Source organism: Scyliorhinus canicula, chromosome 9, assembly GCF_902713615.1.
Source record: "Scyliorhinus canicula chromosome 9, sScyCan1.1, whole genome shotgun sequence".
Lineage (NCBI taxonomy): Eukaryota > Metazoa > Chordata > Chondrichthyes > Carcharhiniformes > Scyliorhinidae > Scyliorhinus > Scyliorhinus canicula.
The window spans coordinates 173,760,397-173,788,101 of NC_052154.1; the positions used below are offsets into that span (position 1 = coordinate 173,760,397).

The 27,705-nt window shown below is 46.2% G+C and overlaps 1 protein-coding gene across 8 annotated transcripts in view; it reads left to right on the forward strand.

Annotated features, from left to right (window-relative positions):
• LOC119971908 (serine/threonine-protein kinase BRSK2) overlaps positions 1 to 27,705 on the forward strand; it is a 1,145,911-nt gene that overhangs the window by 1,051,645 nt on the left and 66,561 nt on the right. For 6 of the 8 annotated variants that reach the window (XM_038808215.1, XM_038808217.1, XM_038808213.1 and 3 more), the window contains 2 exons: positions 8,590 to 8,679; positions 11,728 to 11,775. In XM_038808215.1, the coding sequence (XP_038664143.1) occupies positions 8,590 to 8,679; positions 11,728 to 11,775 (138 nt within the window). The remainder of the gene's footprint in view (positions 1 to 8,589; positions 8,680 to 11,727; positions 11,776 to 27,705) is intronic. The other 2 variants (XM_038808214.1, XM_038808216.1) reach the window with 1 other exon arrangement.

Genomic DNA, 27,705 nt, shown 5'->3' on the forward strand with positions numbered 1-27,705 from the left:
CTGGATGAGTTTGGTAGGGGACTGGATGGGTTTGGTAGGGGACTGGATGAGTTTGGTAGGGGACTGGATGAGTTTGGTAGGGGACTGGATGGGTTTGGTAGGGGACTGGATGAGTTTGGTAGGGGACTGGAATATTTTGATAGGGGACTGGATGTGTTTATAGGGGATGGATGAGTTTGATAGGGGACTGGATGGTTTTGGTAGGGGACTGGATGAGTTTGATAGGGGACTGGATGGTTTTGGTAGGGGCTGGATGTGTTTGATAGGGAACTGGAAGATTTTGGTAGGGGACTGGAAGATTTTGGTAGGGGACTGGATGAGTTTGGTCGGGGACTGGATGAGTTTTGTCAGGGACTTAATGGGTTTGGTAGGTGACTGGATGGGTTTGGTAGGGGACTGGATGAGTTTGGTAGGGGACTGGATGGGTTTGGTAGGGGACTGGATGGGTTTGGTAGGGGACTGGATGGGTTTGGTAGGGGACTGGATGAGTTTGGTAGGGGACTGGATGAGTTTGGTAGGGGACTGGATGAGTTTGGTAGGGGACTGGATGGGTTTGGTCGGGGACTGAATGGGTTTGGTGATGGACTGGATGAGTTTGGTAGGGGACTGAATGAGTTTGGTAGGGGACTGGATGAGTTTGGTAGGGGACTGGATGAGTTTGCTAGGGGACTGGATGGGTTTGGTAGGGGACTGGATGAGTTTGGTAGGGGACTGGATGGGTTTGGTAGGGGACTGGATGAGTTTGGTGATGGACTGGATGGGTTTGGTAGGGGACTGGATGAGTTTGATAGGGGACTGGATGGTTTTGGTAGGCGACTGGATGAGTTTGGTGATGGACTGGATGAGTTTGATAGGGGACTGGATGAGTTTGGTAGGGGACTGGATGAGTTTGGTAGGGGACTGGATGAGTTTGCTAGGGGACTGGATGGGTTTGGTAGGGGACTGGATGAGTTTGATAGGGGACTGGATGGGTTTGATAGGGGACTGGATGGTTTTGGTAGGGGACTGGATGAGTTTGGTAGGGGACTGGATGAGTTTGATAGGGGACTGGATGAGTTTGCTAGGGGACTGGATGAGTTTGGTCGGGGACTGAATGGGTTTGGTGATGGACTGGATGAGTTTGGTAGGGAACTGGATGAGTTTGATAGGGGACTGGATGATTTTGGTAGGGGACTGGATGAGTTTGGTGATGGACTGAATGGGTTTGGTAGGGGACTGGATGAGTTTGGTCGGGGCCTGGATGAGTTTGGTCGGGGACTGAATGGGTTTGGTAGGGGACTAGATAAATTTGCTAGGGGATTGGGTGAGTTTGATAGGAGGCTGGATGAGTTTGATAGGGGACTGGGTGGGTTTGGTAGGAGACTGGATGATTTTGGTAGGAGACTGGAAATGAAATGAAAATGAAAATCGCTTATTGTTACGAGTAGGCTTCAATGAAGTTACTGTGAAAAGCCCCTAGTCGCCACATTCCGGCGCCTGTCCGGGGAGGCTGGTACGGGAATCGAACCGTGCTGCTGGCCGGCTTGGTCTGCTTTAAAAGCCAGCGATTTAGCCGAGTGAGCTAAACCAGCCTGTTTGGTAGGGGACTGGATGGTTTTGGTAGGGGACTGGATGGTTTTGGTAGGGGACTGGATGGGTTTGGTAGGGGACTGGTTGGGTTTGGTAGGGGACTGGATGAGTTTGGTAGGGGACTGGATGAGTTGGGTAGGGGATTGGATGGGTTTGGTAGGGGACTGGATGAGTTTGGTAGGGCACTGGATTGGTTTGGTAGGGGACTGGATGAGTTTGGTGATTGACTGGATGGGTTTGGTAGGGGACTGGATGAGTTTGGTGATGGACTGGATGGGTTTGGTAGGGGACTGGATGAGTTTGGTGATGGACTGGATGGGTTTGGTAGGGGACTGGATGAGTTTGCTAGGGGACTGGATGGGTTTGGTAGGGGACTGGATGGGTTTGGTAGGGGAATGGATGTGTTTGGTAGGGGACTGGATGAGTTTGGTAGGGGACTGGATGGTTTTGGTCGGGGACTGGATGGGTTTGGTAGGGGACTGGATGAGTTTGGTAGGGGACTGGATGGGTTTGGTAGGTGACTGGATGGGTTTGGTAGGGGACTGGATGAGTTTGGTAGGGGACTGGATGGGTTTGGTAGGGGACTGGATGAGTTTGGTAGGGGACTGGATGGGTTTGGTAGGGGACTGGATGGGTTTGGTAGGTGACTGAATGAGTTTGGTAGGGGACTGGATGAGTTTGGTGATGGACTGGATGGGTTTGGTAGGGGACTGGATGGGTTTGGTAGGTGACTGGATGGTTTGGTAGGGGACTGGATGGGTTTGGTAGGGGACTGGATGAGTTTGGTAGGGGACTGGATGGGTTTGGTAGGGGACTGGATGGGTTTGGTAGGGGACTGGATGGGTTTGGTAGGGGACTGGATGAGTTTGGTAGGGGACTGGATGAGTTTGGTAGGGGACTGGATGGGTTTGGGTAGGGGACTGGATGAGTTTGGTGATGGACTGGATGGGTTTGGGTAGGGGACTGGATGGGTTTGGTAGGGGACTGGATGGGTTTGGTAGGGGACTGGATGGGTTTGGTAGGGACTGGATGGGTTTGGTAGGGGACTGGATGGGTTTGGTAGGGGACTGGATGAGTTAGGTGATGGACTGGATGGGTTTGGTAGGGGACTGGATGGGTTTGGTAGGGGACAGGATGGGTTTGGTAGGGGACTGGATGAGTTTGGTGATGGACTGGATGGGTTTGGGTAGGGGACTGGATGGGTTTGGTAGGGGACTGGATGGGTTTGGTAGGGGACTGGATGGGTTTGGTAGGGACTGGATGGGTTTGGTAGGGGACTAGATGAGTTTGGTAGGGAACTGGATGAGTTTGATAGGAGGCTGCTTGATGTTTCCAATCAGTAAAGTATCAGTCTGTTATCAACTTCTTGTGAAGTCAGTACCTGTTCCTGATTGGATTGGAGTTTAACATGCTTCACAGTTTGTGTCACAAGGCATAACATTTATTAATTAATTGGGCCAATTGCAATACTTGTTAAATGGCAGTGATGCAGGTTTTCGATTTTCTTCAATCTTGATGAAGTGCTGCATATTATCTAGAACCATTCAAAATCAACTGATTGTGAAAATGATGGCACTTGTTTGTTACCTCTGTGTATGTCTCATTTTAGATGTAGCTATACCCCTGGCATGTCAGCCACAGGGCGTCAACAATTTCAACTATATTTGATTTCCTTTTTGCACAAATTCAACTCCCCTTTCAGTGCTTCTGAACTTGAAGTCAAGAGTTCCTGTACAAAATGGTTTTTAAAATGTTGCCTTTTAACGACTATTTGCAACAGAAAACTTACTTTTTTTAAAATTTAGAGTACCCAATTATTTTTTCCAATTAAGGGGCAATTTAGCGTGGCCAATCCACCTACTCTGCACATCTTTTGGGTTGTGGGGGTGAAATCCACGCAGACACGGGGAGAATGTGCAAGCTCCACACGGACAGTGACCCAGGGCCGGGATTCGAACCCGGGTCCTCAGCGCCGTAGGCAGCAATGCTAACCACTGTGCCACCGTGCTGCCCTACAGAAAACTTACTTGACTGTATTAAATGGGACACTTGCTTTCGCTATACCCAGACAACGGGCACATTTGTCAGTCACATCTCGCCGGAATTGGGACAGGATGTGACCAGTAGGTCCCGCCAGACACCTCTTCAAGGATTTCTGACAGTCATTGCGCCTTGCCAGATCTAACAAGAACTTTACTGCTCACTGAACTATGCTGACGCCAGATCTAACCAGCGGCCGGGATCTACCGGCCTCGCCAAGGAGACCCAGCCAGGCACCGTTTAGCACTCCTCGCCACAAATGGGGACCGAGCAGAATGGCACTTGGAGGGGGTTCACAGATGATCAGAGGCCCCCAGGTGGTTGGCCTCTGGGCAGCGTGGTATGTTGGCACTGCCAATGCCACTGGGCACTACGGCACTGCCAGCCTGGCACCAGGGCAGTGCCACTTGGGCACCCTGGCAGTGCCACCCATGTGCCAGCATGGCACTATCAGGGTGCCCCAGTGGCATTGCCGGGCTGGCAGGGGCACTGCCCGGGTGCCAGCTTGGCAGTGTCAAAGTGCCCAGGTGGCATTTTGTCCATGCTGGGGATCAGGCCTGGGGTGCTCTGTCTGCATGAGAGGAGCTTGAGGACTCCCCAACAGGTGAGTTGGGTGCGGCCGGGGGTCGTGTCCCGGGGTCGAGAGATCAGAACACCATTTAAAAATGGCACCCCGAACTCTTCCTGCACTGACGAGCCGAGCTCCTCAGTGAAGGAAATGTGACTGAGTGGGGCCTTTGTGGGGCATTCCCCACTGAGGCCCAAAGAAATCCCTCCCAGAACAGACTTTTGTTTTCATTAGATCTCGCCCAATGACTTGATTTGATTGGTGAAGCCAGGAAATTATGAAATCACATTTGCTGCACAATGGAAGAGTCCAGAGATGATAACTTCGAGTATCTGACAGCCTTTCAATAAAGAGGCACCAATTCACTCTCAGGAAGGAGGAAGCAACATCTCAGCAGCAACACATTTCTGTGCTCAAGGACTCATCAAGCAATTAATGTCATTGTATCTTAATTTTGGGCTAATGCAGAGAAATAATTTACAAAATACTTTATATTTACCTCATGAATCAGTACCTTGGGGTGTAGCATCCCAGTGCACTCATAATTTGTGCTTGTCAGGTGATGAGGCATTTGCTGATGTTTCATCAGTCCCTACACACTGTTTTGAGAATTTACGTTCTGCAAAAATGAAAAGATCCAGAGTATTTTAATTCCCAGGTTTCATTTACATGCTGCTGGTTGATTTAACATTAGTTCTGAGTGGGAAGCGGTGGAAAATTAATGTAACCCAGATACTGCCCACCGAGAGCAGGCAAATGTACGGAATAGGCTGTTACGTAGCCCCAGACGGGTTCCCGTGATTGGTTATTGACGTTTGTAGGACTCTTCTGGATTCCCAATCCACTTCCTCACATTTAAAATAAGGCCTTTGGGCTCTGAGCTTACATCTTTAGTGGTGTTAAACTGGTGATGAATCTGAAACTGTCACGTAGTCTCTGTGCAATGTGTGCCCTGACCACAAGGAGCAGAATGCAGCAACTTGAAACAGGATTTGAAGATCCCTCCCATGGTTGGCTTGGAGGAAAATGCATTGCCATTTTCACAGAGGCCAGCTCCTCAGTGGCGGTTGGTTAAAGCAGCGGCATGTCAGTTCCCCAGCAGATGCGGGGCGGGTAAGTGACCAGGGTGATTTGAACTGCCCACCACTCAGGTTTCCATTGGGGACAAAGGATTAAAATCACACCCATGAAAACTTGTTAAAAGTTATCAAGAGGTTATAGACAGAGCTTACAGTTAGAAGCGAGGTTCTTTCCCTGAAGAACAAAGTGAGGAAAAGTTAAGGAACTGTTTCTGGAACCATCTACGAACACTTTCAGGAGAGGCCCAGAACTGTGGCGTTCTTCCCACCACCCCTCTATCACAGACAGTTAAGAATCAACGTGTGGCATGTGGGGTGGGGGCTGAAGAATGGGCGAGGTCTTGTGTTAACTCCGTAAAATACGGTAAGAACTTGCTTCATGAAGAAGCAGTTATATTTGTCTCAAAGAAATTAGTTTTACCATCATTGATTGTTGTTATGTTACTGGGTTCAGTAATATGTATCGTTACTAGTTGCTGTATGTTGGCACTGCTGGAGCCAGAAGATCTGATGGTGTGATCCTGAAGAAACCACGAGTCTTCAGCTTAAAGCAAACTAATTTATTAATTAATGATTAATTATAATTGAGTTCAACACTCTACAGAACTATCACTAGTAATCAAGTAATTAAATATTAATGTATTAACTGTTTCAAAACTACACATGCTAACCATGCTGTGATCTATCTCTCATACACTGCTGCTGTCTAGTAACTTCTGGTTTGAAAGAGACCAAGATCCTCTGGGAGCTGATACTTATTGTAGGACCTAGTGGTGCCCTCTAGTGGTAGTGTCACAGCTAGATGTTATAATTAACCCTTTAGTTATCTATATGTGTACATATCATTACAATTGTAATGCGCAGTTACTGTTCACTCAGATTCCGAACGACATGTTTCTGTTTTCCTCCCGTTAAATCACCATTGCTGCCTCAAATTCCATCATTCTCTTTTCTGCTTGGAAGGTGGGACAGTATGCACTCTAACCTCTCCATAACTCTATCTCTATGGCACTATCGTTGGCAAGATAAGATATGCTCAACTGGTTCCAACATTCTCACTTCCTGTGTGCCAGACAGAATGATCGGTTACTATGAAGTGCTGTGACCTGCAGGGCCGGTGAGAGAGCTGGAAAGCAGTACCCAGTGAATTAAATTGGATTTAAAGTGATGGTCAAGATTGAACTCACGTTATTCAGCTGCTAAGACCCTGTTTTGTGCCATGTAGAGGAACCTCTCTACAGAGCAATGCTATCAATCCGTAATTGTCTTCCAGCCACTCTTAAAATTCTCTTCCCTTTTAGAAAAGTTATATTTATAGTATTTTTGTAAAGTCTCTTGAGCTGGGGCTCACAAGCCAGAAGATCCTGGGTTTGATTCTCTCTGTACAGTTAATTGTTTTCCACGTGGCAACATTATGGCCACAACCAGCAATCTCTGCGTCTCTGATGGAGGAAGGCTCCATGGTGGCTGAGGTCTTGTTTCTGCTCTGTGGCCCACTTGGAAAGTATGCTTGTTTGTATGTACATTGGGTGAGGTCAGGAATGGGCTTGACTTTAATGTTCCGCATACCCAAATGACAAAGAACAAAGAAAAGTACAGCACAGGAACAGGCCCTTCGGCCCTTCAAGCCTGCATGGCCATGTTGCCCGTCTAAACTAAAATCTTCTACACTTCCTGGATCCGTATCCCTCCATTCCCATCCTATTCATGTATTTGTCAAGATGCCCCTTAAATGTCACTATCGTCCCTACTTCCATCACCTCCTCCGGCAGCGAGTTCCAGGCACCCAATACCCTCTGTGTAAAAAAACCTGCCTTGTACATCTCCTCTGAACCTTGCGTCTCGCACTTTAAACCTATGCCCCCTAGTAATTGACCCGTCTACCCAGGGAAAAGTCTCTGACTATCCACTCTGTATATGCCTCTCATAATTTTGTAGACCTCTATCAGGTCGCCCCTCAACCTCCTGCGTTCCAGTGAGAACAAACCAAGTTTATTCAACCTCTCCTCATAGCTAATGCCGTCCAAAGCAGGCAACATCCTGGTAAATCTCTTCTGCACCCTCTCTAAAGCCTCCACATCCTTCTGGTAGTATGGCGACCAGAATTGAACACTATACTCCAAGTGTGACCCAACTAAGTTTCTATACAGCTGCAACATGGCATTACCTCACATTTGTCCGGATTAAACTCCATCTGCCATCTCTCCGCCCAAGTCTCCAAACGATCTAAATCCTGCTGTATCCTCTGACAGTCCTCATCGCTATCCGCAATTCCACCTACCTTTGTGTCGTCTGCAAACTTACTAATCAGACCAGTTACATTTTCTTCCAAATCATTTATATGTATTACGAACAGCAAAGGTCCAGCACTGATCCCTGTGGAACACCACTTGTCACAGCCCTCCAATCAGAAAAGAACCCTTCCATTGCTACTCTCTGCCTTCTATGACCTAGCCAGTTCTGCGTCCATCTTGTCAGCTCACCTCTGATCCCGTGTTACTTCACCTTTTGTACCAGTCTGGCATGAGAGACCTTGTCAAAGGCCTTACTGAAGTCCATATCGACAACGTCCACTGCCCTACCTGCATCAATCATCTTTGTGACCTCCTCGAAAAACTCAGGTTAGTGAGACACGCCCTCCCCTTCACAAAATCGTGCTGCCTTTCGCTAATACGTGCACTTGTTTCAAAATTGGAGTAGATCCTGTCTCGAAAAATTCTCTCCAGTAATTTCCCCACCACTGATGTAAGGCTCACCGGCCTGTAGTTCCCTGGATTATCCTTGGTACCCCTCTTAAACAAAGGAACAGCATTGGCTATTCTCCAGTCCTCTGGGACATCACCTGAAGACAATGAGGATCCAAAGATTTCTGTCAAGGTCAACCTGCTGGCACACACCCTGTAGACTCAGAGCTGAAGAACAGGGAAGTGGGCAGGCTGCTCTGGGAAGGAGAAAAGTCTCCTCAGTATTTAACGTCTTCAGGAGCGGTGAAGCACAGTAATCCAAACAAGCAAGATGGCATTTGCGACATTATTTATTTTGTTAGAAGAGCAAACACTCTTCCCTGGAGAGATTGAGAAGTTGCACCGATGATCACATCCAATCAGAAACTCATTTTCATCACTGGGTTGTAGGAATCTTGGTGAAATATAGATTAAATTAATTGGGATAATAATTATGGTAAGTGTGTGAGATTCAGAAAGTGTCAGGCTTAATAAAAAAAATAAATTATGCCCTATATAAATGATATTCTGTGTTTGTGTAAGTAACCAAGCTATGCATGTAATAACAATACAGAGTTTAATCCTTTTAATTCTCTGCTCCAAATAATAGGTCCAAGTCGTCGGTTTAAGAGAGTGGTGGAAACAATTCAGGTCCAGTTGTTAAGCACACATGACCAGCCTTCCGTGCAACAGTTGTCTGGTAAATATTACGTTTTCTCTCAAAATGAATAATGTGCTAAATAGATGCCATCTTATATGCCTGCACTATTTACCTAATAGCATGCAACATGTCAAGCCGTTCCATGTAATTTGGAAAGCTTCCAATTTTAATGTTGCTTCCCACCCTATTAAACCTGTTTTTAACCTCCTTGTAATAGCGAGGAAATGAAAAGTTTGGTTTTCATCAGAATTTTTTGTTTGGTTTTCAGAACTCTTCATGATTAGAATATTTTACCTAGCATTGGTTAATTCCCTTTGTCTGGATTTGATTTCATCACTGTCGCACGCCAGTCAGTTCACTCAGAACCCCCAGTTAGAAACTGTGAATTGCAGAGTCACATCTAGTGAGAGGAAAACGCTTTGCTATGAAGTTGGGTCCCGAAGTTTGAGACAAAGGTTTTGTAAACTTCAAATAGATCAAAAGCAATAAAAATCGGATTTGCTCCTGGATTTCACCTAATACCCAATTGTATTAAAGCACGTGGTAAATTATCCTCAGGTTTGAAAGATTGAATGCTGGAGCGAATTTCCATGAATGAATTTGTAGAAAGTCTATGAGAAAAGTGAAAAAAACTGAAAGTAGAAACAATCCACAAATTGGGAGAATGAGGCGAGATTTCAGGAATTCCACAAACCCTTGATGACCTGCTCTATTTAAACCATATTCAGCAATTCTTTAATTATGTAGCTACATCCAACATTGAACCAAGTAGGTTAACAGAAATAGATGGTTGTCGTGATGACATTCTGAAATAATGTATGTCCAAAAGCACTGAGGTTTTTAAATGCTTATGGTGGGATTGTCAAGTTGCCACTTTAAGGAATGATTTACATGTCAGCCAACTGGAACCTTTTGTACACGTTGTACAAAAAGCCGGTTTAGCTCAGTTGGCTAGACAGCTGGTTCGTGATGCAGAGCGAGGTCAGCAGCGCAGGTTTGATTCCCATACTGGCTGAGGTTATTCATTAAGGCCCCGCCTTCTCAACCACCAGTCAGCTCTCCTCCTCAAAGGGCAAAGCAGTCTATGGTCATCAGGGACTGTGGCGACTTTACGTTTTACCTATATGCAATTATATCAGTTTGAACACACTCCTTGGGCACAATTTTACTAAATGGGAACAAAGTCCCAAAGGAAGCGCTCACAGAGCCGAGAAACACAAGGCTAGAAAACATGACTCGTGTCTGATAAGGGTCCTCAGCGGAGAATGTGTGGCCGAGGCTGCAGATAAACCCATTTTGTATACTGAGGAGCTCCCCCCACTGGAACCCATCAGTGTAGTGAGAGATTGATATGTCATTTGTAAAAGGCGCCCTGATCTCCAAGGCTCCCGAAGCAACTCCCAACCCTCCCAGACTCCAACACACGATGGGCAGATTGCACCCCCCTATCTCACACACCCCCTACAGGACACCCCCGCCCGGCACAATCACACCCACAGTGCCAACCTGGCACCCTGGAAGAGCCCATACCAGCTGGCGGTGCCACCTTGGCAGTGCCAGGCTGGCACCCAGGTCTCACTGGCAGGGTGCCAGGTTGGCAGTGCCTGGGTGGCACCAGCAGTGCCAGGATTCCCTCCTGACCAAAGGGCATGCACCTGGGGGTCTCCTATCCTTTGGGAGACCCCCACCAGTGCCATTCCATCTGGTCCCCATTCTGGAGACCAGCACTGAACAGCACTTACCCACGGTCTTCGAAGCAAAGAAGATTGACCCCTCACCTCTGGTAACTCAAGAATGTGCGCATTAAAGTGAGACCAGCTGTCTCGCTGTAATATGCAGATTTGCTAAAAAGTGACCACGCGCACAACGGATGGGATTTACATCACCACAAGATCGCGTTAGATCTCGCGAGTCATTGCGAGCCGAGTAAATCCCGGGAGCGGTGTCTCCCAACTTTTATCAGCCAATCTGCGCAGCGACGTGCTGCTTTGCAGGCGCAAAGTGGCCATAAAATCTTGCCCCTTATTTTTGGGGAATAAATTTCAAACAAAAGCTTCTGCAGATGAAAGAGGGTGCAAATTTGTTTTTATTACAACAAAATCCCGTGGACATCATTGCCGCTGTTTCTGGTCACTCTGCAAGGCTAATATTGTGTGGGCAGCTCTCCAAACTGGAAATCCGAACGTTCCCGTTAATCCAGGAGCAAATCATATTTTTCCTCTGCTGGGAACTTGATCAGCCAAGGTCACACTTTGCTTGCGCCTAATTAACCCTTGATGGTTCAAAGCAATTATTCAGTTCAGGTTCATTCGGAGATGTTTTTAGGCCTCTTTCTGTTTTTTCCTTTCTGTGGAAATCTGTAAGGATTTATTTCCTAATTGTACCTTCTGCTTTGAAAATAAGAAAGAAAAAACGACAAACAAGATTGAATGACTGACAAAGTAATATTGCTTTTTACCATCTGATTTTGTAAAATGTATTTGAGGTCTACAAAATCTTTGTATACAATTCCATTTGGGCGTTCTGAGAAAATCGTTACAGATAGTGTTGGACATTGCTTCTAAGTGGAAACTAGAGTCAAACCGTAGCTTACTTGAACGTATCTGCCTCATGCTACGCAAGCTCGATTTCCCTCTGGAATCCTGGGTAACATTAACAGTGTTTAATTGGAATATTCTAATTCCTCCACTGCCGTTGTTTTCCATCCTTGTTTAATGCCGACCCTATAGCCTCATGACATCTGTGTGCGCGACCAGTCTATCATCTTTCAGCTTCTCTCAAAACCCATTTTCACTCCTCCTCATTCTCTCCATTTCGGTATTCACTGGATTTTGTAATCCCATCATCCTTTTTGCAACCACCATCCTTAGGAAGAATTAATAATTTAAATCTAAGAAGATCTGCCATTCAACAGATACAGTTCAAATGGAGCCATGTCCGCAAGGCAATATCTTGGGAGTTCTTTTTTACTTAAAAGAATAACATTTTACTCATGACCTAGTGTGACTTATTTGTCTACATCTTCGTGTCTTGGATTATTGGTTTATGCAGTAAAGAAACATGTACCTTTCTCCTCCTGTAATCCAGCAACTTCTCACTGTATGCAGCTGCTGACTGGCAGACTTTCAAAATGTGGTAAGAATCCCCCCCCCCCCCCCCCCCCCCCCAGCCACCCCGCCAATCACTCTTACCCCATGGAGAGCACCTGTGCGATGACCTTTTAAGTTTTCGGGTTGCTTTTTGGTTCACTTTGAATCCACGCTTCTGACCACACTTTAGTTCCTTCTGTTGCTGATGCTGCATGTTGCAAAATGTTATAATTAGCCCAATCTTATGCAGAAGTCGCTGGGTGACTTTGCCTGCTAGATAGGCTTGTCGTGCATTAAGATGCCTTACTGCTTTTTATTTTGGCAGTGAATGGCAAGATCGCAGCTTTAATAGTCTTTTGAAGTTGAGCCTCAAATACTTGATTATTACTGCCTTTCTTGTCAAACAGCTGCTCACTGATCTAAATGCAGCAATTGCTGTTGCTTTGCTTATATTTCAATGCACATAATGCGAAATGGACAGGAAAACACATCCAACTTCCCCCCACTGAATTGTGCATGATGACACAAAGATTAAAATGCATTTTATATGTACACTTCCTGCTGAAGTTTATCCCACCAAATCCTTCCTTTTTATATTATATATCTCCTTTTAAATCATTGTTTTTATAAATGATTTATCAACATTTTTTGCTGTTTTATATTGTATTCAAACAGGTTTCCTTGTGAAAATGCCTGTGAAAGTAGCAATGTTTTGCTGAAAGGAGAGACATGTTGCCAAAACTTTTAATCTTCCACTCATCAGGAAAAACGCAAGAGTGTCAAATTTCAAACAATCACACAGCTTAGGGGAATTTAGTGCCCCCGTTACTTTCTCCATGGCAACTCCTTAGCCAATCTGAGTTAACTTCTCCATGCAACTCTTTGGCTAGTCAGAGTAGACATGTCAACCAATCATAATATTAATTGTTGTGACTGTTTGAAATTTGGCACTCTCTTGTTTGTCCTGCCCGTACAAGTAGACGGGCTTCTGCATCATGTCTTTCTTACCAAGTTCTGTAATATCTGCCTTGAAATTGTTTAATTTCTCGAGGACTGGAGTAGTGTCAATGTTCAGTGCAATGAACCAGTGGAGTTGCCCTGTCTTGTGCATGAATTCCATTCTGGGAACATAGGAACAGGAGTAGGCCATACAGCCTCTCGTGCCTGTATGCCATTCAATGAGATCATGGCTACTGTGTGATCTAACTCCATATATCTGCCTTTGGCCCATATCCCTTAATATCTTTGCTTAACAAAAATCTATCTCAGATTTAAAATGAACAATTAAATATTTGTTATTTAGTGGTGTCTGCAGTTAAGCTCCCCTAATGAGTCTCAATCGCCGATGCTGAAACAGCTGGGATGGAAATGCGATCCTAAAGTTTCCCTCAATGTCACCAAATTAAGGAAAATTCAACAATAGTCGCTGTTCCTAATTTCTGTCCACTGATGCCAGTTAGATATTGCCTGAGCATAGATAATAATTGGGGACAGGACAGGACCTGCTCTGACATTCTCCACTGTTGAATTGTTTATCAACATTCACTCTTTAGGGCGGCACGGTGGCGCAGTGGTTAGCACTGCTGCCTCACTGCTGAGGACCTGGGTTTGATCCGGCCCCCGAGTCACTGTCCGTGTGGAGTTTGCATATTCTCCCTGTGTCAGCGTGGGTCTCGCCCCCCACAACCCAGAGATGTGCAGGGTAGTTGGATTGGCCATGCTAAATTCCCCCTGAATTGGAAAAATTAAAAACAAAACATTCCCTCTGTCGTGCAAAGGGCAGAAGATTGGGCAAGCTACCCAAGGACTGCCAATGGAACCACATTTCAGTAAGAAGTCAGTACATTCAGGAAAGCCAGGAAGAATGATGAGGGGAAGGGTTTCCTACCCTGTAAATATATAAAAAGTGCAAACACATTTTCAATTCTCACAAGCTCTTTGGAAACTTTAGCAATCATTGGAAATTCACACCTGGATGGGAGAAAATTTGCTAGCTCAGTTCAATTTAAAAGTCCTCTTTTAGAATTGGCTTCCTGCCCAGGAATGGTCAATAAACACAGTAAAGTGGGAGAGAGAGCTTGAAGACATATCCGCCCAGAGGTGAGGTATGATAGCCATCATCCCCCAGAGGTGAGAGGGCCAGGGAACTCGAGCAACATCTAATTATGATCAAATTACACAGTGACCCTCAAGTGTGGATTTGTACAACGTCTCACTGCTATTCATGACCTTACAGTACCAAAACGTGCCATTTGGTGCAACTGTGTATGTTCTGCTCCACATGAGCCTCCTTCTACACCTCGTCATCCCATCCCATCAAGGCCCCGTCTTCTCAACCTTGTCCCTGCCTAAGGTGTTGGGATCCTCAGATTAGGCCACCAACCGTCAGCTCTCCCCCTCAAAGGGGAAAGCAGCCTACGGTCATCTGGGACTCTGCCGACTTTACCTTAAACATCAGTGTAGGCAACCTTTAGTTGCAGATATATTGGAAGCTCCTTATATTTGTTAATAGATTTGCACAATGGAATTGCAAAGTCTTGCTGTCTTCAAAAGATTTTTTAACAATTTGCCAAAAATGCTAAGTGTCAAAATAACAGTTGCAACACTTCACAATATTATTAAGAGATTAAACACTGATGTCGTTCAGACAGACTAGCTTTAGCAAGATAATGGCCCCCAAAGAAGTTCTGACACTTTCAGCAGCAGGATCCTAGATTTAGATTTAGATTTCAAGTCACGTGCTCTTTAAGTGGCATAAACTTCCTCTGTTATTTCCCTGTGCGAATGGAATTGCAACGACATTATCAAAATCTCCTTTAAATTCTCCATAATTATAGAGAAAAAAATGTAATAAATATAACAGAAATCTGCTGGAACATGCAAAAGAAAAATGTACATTCTTGCCTCGCAGCAATCTTGACTTGGTGTTGCAATTAGAGATTTAGCATTAAAACCTGCATTTGTACTCCGCAACAGGTTTTAATCCACGCTTACAATTTCATCAGCAGCAATTTTAATCACAAAGCTACCCCCCCTTGGTGCAACTATTTTTCTGACATCTGATTACGCCTAAAATTGCTACTAATTCCATTAGTATGTAGCAAAACATAAAAGCAAAGAAATCAGTCGGGGCCTGAGGAAAGTGTGGACACATTAAAGTTTCAAAGCCAACCAACTATCATTCATGTGAAGTAGGCTCTGCATGTTTTCAGCACCTGCAATCGTGAAAACTTTTCAACGTTTAATGTGTCTCATACTGATGCCATTGAAATACATTCAATGGAACGGAAAGTGCAGAACCCTTGTGAGGATAACAAATCAAAATTGTTCAAAAATGTCAATGAAACCAGCAAAATTGTATTGTTTCATACTGCAGCTAAAATTCTGGACACTGATTAGGATCCAGCATTATTGCAGGGAATTCACATATACAGCTACTTAAATTGAAGACATTGCAATGGGCTGAGATTTGTTCAAGGGCAAGGATGAATAGGCAAAAGAGGGAGGTCACTAAGGTGTGGCGCTTGCACCTGAGTTTTATCAGTCAACCTATTTCCTTCACAGCCTGAAAACATGTAGATCTGGATGAAAATACATGGAAGGTTCCATCACTTTGCCTTTATAATTCCTGAGACAGAATGCCATAGTTTGAATCTCCAGTCCTCCACTTTTTAGGAGGTCCATGTGGTTGAAGGAGGCCTTGCTTCCACCTGGGTTCCATGGGCTCTGAGAAAGCTAATACATCAAATGTGTGATCTGCAGACTCTGCCACATGCGGAGCAGGCAATGCTAGAAGGTTTGGTAGGTGGGTTGGTTGGAGGTTCGTGCACCCGCTCCGATGCCTTGACTTCACCTCTGCACACTCCTGACAAAGTCTCTCGCTGTGTTTGGGGCCTTCCTGAAGAAGCCTTCTACATCTTGGCCAGTCACCATGAGCCAGCAGCGATGTTTGACATTTTCAGGATGCCAAGGATGATTGAGGCCATCTTTAAAGCATTTTAAAAATTCTGTCACAGGGTATGGGTGCCACTGGCTAGGCCAGCAGTTATTGCCCATCCCTAATTGCCCTTATTGGTGAGCCATTTTCTTAAACCGCTGCAGAACCGGTGCAGGTACACCCACAGTGCTGTCAGGGAGGGAGTTTGCGGATTTAGACCCAGCTATAGCGAAGAAATGGCAATATATTTCCAAGTCAGGATGGTGTGTGACTTGGAGGAGAAGTTGCAGTTGGTGGTGATCCCATGCACCTGCTTCCCTTAGCTTTTGAGGTGGTAGAGGTTGTGGTTTGGAAGGTGTTGTTGAAGGAACCTCAGTGAGTTCCTGCAGTGCACCTTGTAGATGGTACACACGGCTGCTACTGTGCGTCAGTGGTGGAGGGAGTGAATATTTAAGGTGGAGCCAATCAAGCAGGTTGTGTTGTCGTGGATGGTGTCAAGCTTTTTGAGTGTTGTTGTAGCATTTGGAGAGGATAGTATTCCATCACACTTCTGTCTGATTTACCTCACTGGGCTAAATCGCTGGCTTTAAAAGCAGGCCAGCAGCACGGTTCGATTCCCGTACCAGCCTCTCCGGACAGGCGCTGGAATGTGGTGACTAGGGGCTTTTCACAGTAACTTCATTGAAGCCTACTCGTGACAATAAGCGATTTTCATTTCATTTTCATTTAATTCTTATGCCTTGGGGTTTGTGGCAGACTTTAGGGAGTCAAGAAGTGAGTTACTCTCCGCAGAATTTCCAGCCTCTGACCTGGCTCTTGCAGTCACAGTAATTGTAGGGGTGGCATGGTAGCTCAGTGGTTAGTACTGTTGCTTCACAGCTCCAGGGTCCGATGTCCGCTTCCCGGCTTGGGTCGCTGTCTGCGTGGGTTTGCTCCGGGTGCTCCGGTTTCCTCCCACAGTCCAAAGATGTGGAGGCTAGGTGGATTGGTCATGCTGAATTGCCCTTCATGTCCAAAAAGGTTTAGGTAGGGTTACTGGGTTATGGAGATGTGGGCTTAAGTGGGGTGCTCTTTTCAAGGGCCAATGTAGACTCGATGGACCGAATGGCCTCTTTCTGCACTGTAAATTATATGATTCTATATGGCTGGTCCAGTTCAGCTACCGGTCAATGGGAACCAAGGTGTTAGTATGGGGAGATTACACGATGGTAATGCCATTGAATGTCAAGGCAAGGTGGTAAGATTTGCTCTTTTTGGATGTGGCCATTGCCTGGCACTTGTGTTGCACAACTGGAACTTGCCACTTATCAACCCAAGCCTCAATGCTGTCCAGATCTTCCTGCATATGGACACAAACTGCTTCAGTACCTGAGGAATCTCGAATGGAGCCAAACATTGTAAAATTATCAGTGAACGCCTGCAGCGATGTCCTGGGACTGAGATGATTGACCTCAACAACTACAACATCTTCCTTTCTGCTAGATGTGACTCCAACCATTGGAGAGTTTTCCCCTGATTCCCATTGGCTTCAGTTTTGCTGGGTGATTTTTGTTGCTACTTTCAGTCAAATGCTGCCTTGATGTCAAGGACAGTCACTCTCACATTACCTTTTAAGTTCATTTATTTTGTCCATGTTTGAACCAAGGCTGTAATAAGGTCAGGAGCTAAGTGACCCTGGCGACACCCAAACTGAGCGTCTTTGAGGAGACTATTGTGAAGTAAGTGCTGCTTGATGGCACTGTCGGCAACCCCTCTCCTCACTTTCCTTATGATTGAGAGTAAGCTGATGGGACATCAGCTGACATCAGTCATTGGCTGAGTTGGATTTTTCCTGCTTCTTGTTTCTGCTGGCCTCCTGCGAGGCTCCTTCCGGGACCAAGTTCCAAGCAGAGTAGTTGCTTTGGGCAGCTGGTGTTATGCGTACGAATGACATGACGATCGTGCCCAGAGGAACTGGCTTTGTGTGACTGACGACTTGATATTCGGCAAGTTGAAGAGATTGCGGCTGTTTGACTGTCGATCTCTCCACTGGATTTGGAGGATCTTGCGAAGACATCGCTGATGGTACTTTCCTCGTGTTTTTGAGGTACCTGCTGTAAGTTGTTCAAGCCTCATGAAAAAAAACCACACAATCCGCAAGTTATTGGATCTCCCACACTTTTTTATCCGCCATTTGTTTTTTTTATGGACTGTACCACTGCTTTCAGGTACCAGTCAGATTGCTCTTTTCTCTTGAGCCACTCACTACTTGCTGGTTTAGCTCAGTGGGATATACAGCTGGTTTGTGATGCAGAACAAGGCCAGCGGCGCGGGTTCAATTCCCGCACCAGCTGAGAATTCTGAATTCTCCCTCCGTGTACCCGAACAGGCGCCGGAATGTGGCGACTAGGAGCTTTTCGCAGTAACTTCATTGCAGTGTTAGTGTGAGCCTACTTGTGACAATAAAGGCTTATTTATTTATTTTAGAAGCTTTGCACTTCTGCTCAATTAGGTCCTGTATCATTTGGTTATTTTCCTCAAACCAGTCACGATGCTTCATGATAGAGAGACCAAGGACCTATACACAGGTGCTTGTTATGGTGGACCTTAGGGTCAACCAGTCACGATGGCTCCTACCAGCTGGAAGTTGCGGGATTGGCAGTGAGGCACTGATCTTTGAGGGCCTCGATGTTAATTTTCTGAGAACATTGGGCTGGACTTTCCGTTTTCACGCCGGCGTGAAAATGGTGGTCTTTTACACCAGGAAAACTGGCGTAAAACGGCCACCGATTCACCGATTCTGCTGAGGGCCAGCAGGGAGGCAGTGTAGAGCTCGCAGCTCTAGCTGCCGATCCGGCCCCCAGCAGTTCCGGTTCAGAGGCAGCGCATGCGCACGGTGGCGGCCTGCAGCGGCCACGGCGTGCTCCATGGCGGACTCAGCCCGCGGACCTGGACCGCCAAAAGTAGTGCCCCCCATCGGCTGCTTGCGCACCCCGGACTGCCCGTCCACAGTGCCCTCAGCCCTGAATGAAGCCACCCCTGCCCGCCGATCAGCCCTCCCCCCGACTGTGGCGGCACCGGACTGAGTCCGCAGCCGCCATGCCAAGTTCACGAACGGTGTGAGCACACGTAACCCCCACCATCAGGAACTCAGCTGGTCGGGGATGGTGCATCACGGGGCAGGCCTCAGGCACTGGCCTGAGGCAGTGGATAATTGGCGCGTAGAGTACGCTGCTTTTCAGGGGGCGGAAAATTCAAAAACCGGTGCCGCTCCCGATTTTGCTGCCAAAACGGATTCTCTGCCCCGTCGCCGAACGCGATTTCGGCGTCGGGGAGTGGAGAATCCAGCCTATTGTTTTTGTTGCCTGTATTGTCTGAGAGTGCAGCCTGATGGAGATGGTGGATCCAATAACGCAGTGGTCAATCCAGCAGTCACCAGTACCTGTTATAATACGGATGATGCAGACATCTTGGACGATGGCGTAGTTGAACAAGTGCCAGTGTTGGACTGTGGGGGGGTGCCATGGGGTCTTATACTTGTCTCACTGGTGGAACTGGATGTCAGCTATGGCAAGTGCATATTCTAGACAGGAAGAGGGTTCAGTGGGAGTTTGCTTTCCCGCCTCCTGCTTTGCCTATCACATCCTTCCAGAGATTCACATCCTTCCTAACTCTGGCATTGAAACCTCGGAGAAGTATCAATTTGCCATCCGCTGGGACTCAAGCTCGGGATTTCCCACAGTCAGTGTAGAATCCTTCTAGGCCTCATCTGTTGCCTAAAGTGCAGGAGCTGATAACAGAGACATGCTCATTCTTCATTCGGGTGAACTGTGACACCATGAGACAGTCGCTTATCCTACAGACGTAGCTGCTGAGGCACCAGACAAGCTCATTTATAAATGTGAAGCACACCCGATGAAGGTATCATTCCTCGTCTGGAGAGCCCTTCAGTTGTCTTTCTCCTGCATGTCTTGCCTCACTTAGTGGAGCAATGGCAATGATAAGATGCCTGAGTTCTCAGGTTATGATATCAGTGTGGCACTCAGGTCTGTCATTGTTGGGTTTGTCCAAGAGGGACCTGACATCCTCGGTCTCAAACTTCATTTTGACAAGGGGAGGACACCTGACTGTGATATTTTTTAAATACTACCAGATGGTCTTGTCAGAGTGTGGCCTTAGTCCAAAGGCAAGGGAGTTCCAAGATGATTGGAGGCCAGACTCTGATGTGAGACATTAGCACATTCCAAGCATGATCATGACAGATGTGTATGTAACCTGTGGCCAAGAACAGACTGAAGCTACAAACCCAGCAGCGTCTATCATTATTTGCCTCATTCCAAAGGGATTTTAAGTTCTCATCTTGGGATATATTTGGCACCACATCTGTGCCAAGTAATGTTTTATATCTTTTTCCAACAAGTTTTATATCCAGTATATTTGTTTGATGGTTTGACTCTCAGGAAAGAGCAAAGTAAATATAATTTACCCTTGTAAAGAGGTTGCCATTTTTTACCAGATGCTCAGAAAATAAACCTGGAAATGTTCCATATGTTGAGTTCCCAGTTACAGGGGAGTTGTGTAGGAGCAGGAGAGGGGACGAAGCAGATGTAAGACATTTTCGGCAGGGGGAGGTTAAGTGAATGTTGCCCTTGTTGTACGAGTGTTTCTACCTTGGATTTGCCTCATGTTGGTCTGATTTAATATGAGAATTCTCGTATAGACCAACCAAACTGTTCCTTGATTTACCTGTTCTGCCTTGACATAGCAGTGGTATACAACAAGCGAGCAGAGCCCATAGAAACAATGGCCATCGTGACACGACAGGAGTATAAACTTTAGTCTCCGCCAACAAGTCAATAGGTTCACCCATGTAGTAGCTATGTTGATCTACAGCCAAGCAAAACAGGCTATACATAATAAATCCCCCAGAGCACTCCCAGGCACGGAGTGCTTTACGCAAATTCAGACACATACATACATAGGAAGTACAAAATATGGAAAACTAGAACTGAACCAGTCACGGCTACCTCTGTAAAATTATACAATTAAAACTAATGTCAAGGATTAATTCCTCATTGAAATTATTCCTATTAACGTAGTGATAAATGTTTGTGGTGTGGTGCTAAGCAATACAGACCAGGAAGATTCGATATTTTAATCCCTGATGTTACGATCCCAGTTGATGTTATAATTGGGTGGTAAGATCCTGGCTCAAAAGACCGTAATTTTATTTTTAATAAAACGTGGAGTCATAGGACTGCTAATTAGTTTTAACAACAAGGAAAAAACATTTGTTAAACATGAAAAATTGGATTATTCCTCCTTTACTACCCCCCACTTTAAAAATACACAGATTTAAAGATTAACGTTGATTACAAAATACATCTTAAACTACAATGGTTTTATTAATACCTTTAAGTACACAGGATAACTAGTAATTTACACACTCCGTTCTGAATCCAAGTTAGCGTCTGTGGTAGTTTTCTCTTGTTAATCGCGCAAATCCCCCACATAGTGGTTAGCACTGCTGCCTCACAGCGCAAGGGACCCGGGTTCGATTCAGACCTCGGGTGACTTGGAGCTTGCACTTTCCCCCCGTGTCTGCGTGGCTTTCCTCCGGCTGCTCCGGTTTCCTCCCACAGTCCAAAGATGTGCAGGTTAGGTTAAATTGCCCCTAAGTGTCCAAAAGTTGAGTAGGGATAGAGGATTGCAGCAGGGTTTGGGTCGAGGTAGGGTGCTCTTTCGAGGGATCGGCACAGACTTGATGGGCCGAATGGCCTCCTTCTGCACTGTAGGGACTCTATGATCTTTGATTGTCACCCGAGAGTTTCCAAACTCCATCCCCCAAAACATGCTTTAACTTATTTTCTCAAAATGATGCTTTCTCTCGGCAGTTTGAAGTCCAAAATCCAATCCAGGTTATACAAGTGACACTTTCAAACAAACTTCCATTCCACTTTTAACAGCGAATCCAGTCCATAATTTCACACCAACCCCTTGAGGATTTCTTTGTCTTGACTGCTGTACAAATTGCTCAGAATTGCTTTAACCCTTGATTCCCAGACAGTACTAAAATTACATCAAGGGCGAAATTCAGAGACTAAGTGCTGATGCTGGGACTGAATCGCAAGAATTTGACGACCCCAAAAGTTGTGTCGGTCCCGGAATGATTCAGGACATCCCGATCAGCTAGCACCGGCACCACATGGAACTTGTGCAATTCCAACGAACGCTGGCGTGTGAATCGCCGGGGTTGGGATTGGCACTCAGCAGGCTGACAAACTGCAGCCGCATATTAGCACTCCACTCCCCACACACTATCATTGCAGCCAAGAAGATGCCACCCCAAAGAGTGGCACAGAGGCTCGCTGATGCAGAGCTGGCAACCCCTTTGGATGCCATGGAGGAGAGGCAGCACACCCTGTTCCCCGGGGGGTGGGAACCAACCGGTGATGTCGACTGAACCCACGGGCAATCCCCTGGTGGCCCCCCCGGCTACTCCCCCCCCCCCCCCCCCCCCCACACACCCCTCCCAGCCAGCAGCAGGACTGGCACCCACGGCTGAATCTTTGAGAACGTGTCTGACCTTCTCTTCCTCCCTCAGCAGCGGTGGCACCCGTTTCACGATTTTAAATACCACAAGTGAAACTCACCATCCGTAATTCCGCCTGGTGGAGGGGGAACATTGCGGGAGGCCCGGAGAATGCCAGGTATGGCCTGTTAATGATATGCCAGTGGACGTTACTGTACAATTTGCATGCCCATGCCAGCGTGCGGCATGGAATGCATTCATGTCGCTGTTGAGGCACCAAAGCATAGCATTCCGTTGGGTTCCCAGCGCCTGCATTGATTTTCGGCTGACATGCTATTCTCCACCAATCGCAATTCATGATTCCAGCGTTGCTGGATGGAGATTCCCATCACCAAATGTTTCATCTACCTCTAAAGTCGGCTGACCCACTTTAAATTTAGTTGATGCAATTGTCTCTTTAACTCAGAACACTTTGTTTACTCTTCCTTGAATTATTCTGAACAATACCTTGGTCTCTGTTCACTTAAATTCAATCTTCTGAGACAGTCATTCTGTCCCAATTCCCTGGTTATCTGGACTGTATCTTGTTCCTTAGGAGGACTGCGTCTTTGCAACTCGCTTGTCCTGTCCAGCCTCCCCTGGCACAGTTAAGAGCTGTTCACTCCTCCGCGACCAGGCTCCAACTGCTCTCCAATTACCTAAACTAAAACTTAAAAGGTTTTTTACCTTGTCAGGACCTCCAGTTGCTAAGCAACGCCCACATGCTTATGCCTTTGATGTTGATGTATTCTTCACACCGTAGTTCTCTCTAAGCACAATAGAATCCCATTTGGAACTGAACCATCCCCACACATAGGAAAACCTTTGTTCAGGATGAATCTAATTGGAGGCTTTACCCTTTCAGGCACAGAAACATTTATTTAAATCCACTTTAAACTAAACCTTATTTATAACGTTTACCAATACAAATATAAATCCTTTAAAACTATCTTATTTTCCTCACATTGGTGTGTGTTCAGCTAGTTGATCACAGTCTGTATTCCTAGAGTGGAGGGCAAAAAATATTCAGGGTTTATTCTCCTGAGTCCTTTTGTTAAACGCTGAGTGTAGATCTCAGGTGAGTGCAGGATTGGACTTGGCTGTAATGCTCCCAATGATCGAATCAGGTGGACCATAGATTGAGCTGTTACTCCGTAATGATTGATAAATGCCAATAAAAATATTAATAAATAAAATGATCATACTGAGTTGAGGCTAAGGCTTCGGCATAAAGTAACGGCAGAGTAGAAGACATTTTACTGTCTGCTTATGCTGTAATACGTTCGCTCACAATGCACGTCCAAATGGAAAGTGTTCCAATCTCCAGCACCAAGATATCATGGGTAGGTTTCTCTGTCCCGCCGCACCAGGGGCTGGATTCTCCGATCGCCGACGGCACAATCGTGTTCGCCGACCGGAGAATCCGAGTTCCACACCAAATCGGGGGTGGCGCCGCTTTCACCTGAGGCCCACCCCCCGATGCTCCGCCCCCGACCAGCCGAGTTCCCGATGGCGTGAGTCTCTCATGGTCTCACCCGTCAGGAACTCGGCGCGGCCGCTGCGGACTCAGTCCAACGCTGCCACAGTCGGGGGATGGCCGATGGTCGATCTGCAGGCGGGGGGGCATTATTTGGGGCTAGGGGCACTGTGGGGGGTGGTCTGAGGCGCACAATCCGGCTGAAGGGGGGGGGATTATTTCACAGTTTTCCGGGGCGTATCGGCAGCTAGAGCCAGGTGCTCTATGCTGCCATCCTGCTGGCCCCCAGCAAAATGGAGAATCATTGGCCATTTTGTGCCATTTTCTTCCGGCCTAAAACGCCACAGTTCCCACGCCGGCATGGGGACATAGCCCCAGAATCGGAGAATCCAGCCCCAAATTTCTGGTGTGGCCACGTCATCAGGATTCTGGGTTTCGCCGGCTGGTCAATGGGGTTCCCCATTGTGGGGCAGCCCCACGTTGTCGGGAAACCCCCGGGCTGTCGGCAAAACGCAAAACGGAGAATCCCGACGGCGGAGAATCCCACCCCTTGTCTGGATCAGCATAAAGCTCTGAAAATGAGGTGGAAGTTAAAAAATATAATTGACCAATAGTCTTCAGCCCCTTATTGCCTTTTTACCTTTTAATTAACGAATCGGTAATGATACACTGCTCTAAAATTGTTTCCACTCCCCTGGCCAAGGCCTGAGCAGCCTGTACCATCATCTTAACACATTCTGCATGCGTAGAACATCGGAGAGCCCAGATACCTGGTCGATGTTGGGAGATATAAAGGTGAAAGAAAGGCACCCAGATTGCTGTGAGAATGAAAACAAAGGTAGACCAAAAAGGCCCACCATACTTATCTTTAGGATACACCATTAAAACTCTAGATTCTAGGAGTGTGGACTTCCAACCTGCTGCTGCACCTGCTTGTACGTGTGTCAGCATCCTGATCTGGTTGGTAGACTGTCTTGTAAATTATGTATGCACAGGATTAAAGTTGTCCATAAATAGAACCTGCTGCATTTGTAAAATGCGAAGTCAATTTGAATCGGGGGGGGGGGGGTAAAGAAATGTTTTGTTCTTAAGTATTTCAGTAAATCTTCATTGTAATACAAGGTTTACATTTGCTGTACCTTAGTGTTAAATACTGATAAAGGCCCAAATGCAGAATGTTGTATCTGCTGCTGTCAGAGATTATAGGAAATTGGAGTTTTAAAAAAAAATTTGGTTCATTATCCATAATTTATGTGTTCACACACAGCTCCACATTTTATCTCCTCTGTGCAGCAGGCAGTGTTACCTATTTGCGTAAGGTTTACATGGCGCACACTCCATTTGAGCAGATTTCAGGTAATTGGGAAGGTTCCATGCAATTATCTCAGAAAATCACTGTAAAATTGAAGGAAATGCGTTGCTGAAATGACTGACTTTATCATTGGGCTTTCATTTCATGCGCATTTGTGGCAACGTGCCTCCCCAAGCCCGTCAGAAATGCGAGTCTGCACGTGTGACCACGCTTCGTAAATGTCACTGGGGTTTCTCTTTCGATTCTAGGCAGCGCCATTGCCGTGAGAGTCAAACACGATGTACAGGGAGCCCCGCCCTTCCCTTCCAAACCTGTCTCCAGCAGGGCTACAAAATAAAATATTTTGCATCTGAATCAGAACTTGTCAGCTTTGGTTAAAATTGGCGCTAATAAACATATAAACAATTAGTCATTTGGTGGTACAGAACTTCAGGAAAAAAGAGATGTGCTGCTGAAATTTCGTTATCCTGCATTCAACAGGACCAAATTCACAAGAATGCCAATTGTAAATGGAACAACAATTTATGCTGCATGGGAAGAGAGTGCTGATTGGTATTCAAGTGAACTCTGATTGGTAGAGGTGTTGCCATGGAGAACGCGCCAGAGAACAATTGACTGCCAAACATTGGCAGTTATGGACAATAGGGCCAGAATTTTGCACTCTCCCGGAAGGTTCTGAGGCCGAGGGATCAGAGGAAGGTGGGAGGAGAGCATAAAATAGCACGGCCACCGCCCCGATTTTACGACAGGTTGAACAGAGTCTTGGATGGGAAGCCCACCCATCCCCACCGTTAGGGTCCTTAAGTGACTGCTTAAGGGCCTATTCCCTCCCACCCACAATTTTAAGGCTGGCAGTTGCCCAAAGCCTGAGGGTGGAAAACTGAAAGAATTTTCACCTTTGACCCTCAGACCAGAAGCAGGGTGCATGTCAATCAGCAGGCCCCTTCAAATAGGGGACGCGTTCTCCTCAGGGCCCAGGGATCTCGGCGCTCGGCACCCTTAAAATTCAGGCCTATGTTTTGAGTTTTGCAAGTGCAAGCTGGTTTCGCATGGTCAGTACCTTGCCTGTTGTGAATATCTGAAGGTTGTGCTGTTTGATACGATTTGCCAGCCCGTTGGGAAGTACGGCCTACACACCTGGCATCACACTGGCATTGAAAATCATATAGCACATTTGTGATAGGCAGAATGTCTTTTTGGTGTGACAGCAGCATTCTGTTAGTGGCAAATGCCGCACATGTTGCTCAGATTTTTGAGACACCTTACCCTTCCTTCATTCACTAATAAAAACAATTCATGCAAGTTAATCAGGAAGGGTCAGTTTGCACAGAACCCTTAAAATGTTCTTTCTGCACACCACAGAGACAGTGGAATTTGAGCAAAAAACGTGGGTAAGACCTTTGTAATTCCCACAAGGTTTTTATTATAGTCCTTAGCCTGTGTTTGTATTCAAAATGAAGATGATAACCATTTAGCAGGCAGTCTCTCGGCAAACAGCTACATGCGCCAGGACTGAGATAAGTAAAGATTTTTCCCTTTCCTCCCTGCACTGTGCATGTATCCACTCACACTTTGTCTTTGGAGACTAGGCATCATAAATGTATCATAGCAATAATGACAGGACTGGAATGTGCTACAGATTCAATTCCCTCCCCAGCCTTAGTTAAAGATTGATGAGCATCAATTGATGTGTTGTTGGGTGGCGCAGGGTCTTTTTTTCATCTATTGGCAATCTAACACACTGCTTTATAGGTGAGATTAGTACCTAGGCATGATACAGAGAAAGCTCAAGTGCAGCATTACCGTTAGTTACTAAAGGGAAATTAGTGTAGTGTTTTATGAGTTATGAGATTTTTGTATTTTTATCTCCACAATAGTGGAATGTTCAGTGAACCTATTTGGGTGCTGACTCGTGGGACACTGCTATTGTGGCTGTTTTCTATACAAGATGCTGCTTTAGATTAGAAAATACTTCAGGTAAGTGGGACAGGGTATGTGGGTTTGATGATAAGCAAAGCCAGTGGAGGCTTCTTTTACTCTCAATGTTTTGACAAGCTGCTCACCCTCACCTTCATTATTAATGTATTATCCGAGGCAGCAACAGGAAATTGTAATTCTCGCTAAGTTTTGACCAGCGAAAGCAGATTTGTAGGCTTATGTGACTTTTCTATGGTGTGGAAAGAGGCTGCTCGATAGCTCAACTAAAGACATGGTGATTGACTGCCTGGAAAATCTAGCAGTGACTGCAGTTTAAAATCCCTCCTCTTGCAGCCTAAGCTGATTTATAATAAGGTCACAGAAGGGTCTGTATTGGCCATGATGGCTCTTTATAAGCTGCAACCAGGTCCATCTGGGAGAATGTCACCAGTTAACCTTTGCTGATTTTTATATTTTAGTTCCTGACCAAAGGATTTGAAAAATCCGACCAGCTCAGTTTAGCCCAGTTAGCGGGACGGCTGGTCGTTGATGCAGAGCGAGGCCAACAGCGCGGTTTCAATTCCCGTACCGGCCGAGGTTACCGGCCTTCTCAACCTCGCCCCTCGCCAGAGGTGTGGTGAGCCTCGGGTTAAATCACCACCGGTCAGTTCTTGCAGCCTATGGTCATCTGGGACGATGCCGACTTTGCTTTACTACGTCACAGACAATTTAGACATGCAAGATGTTTATAATTCATTGTTTTAAACCAATGTCTGCTTTACC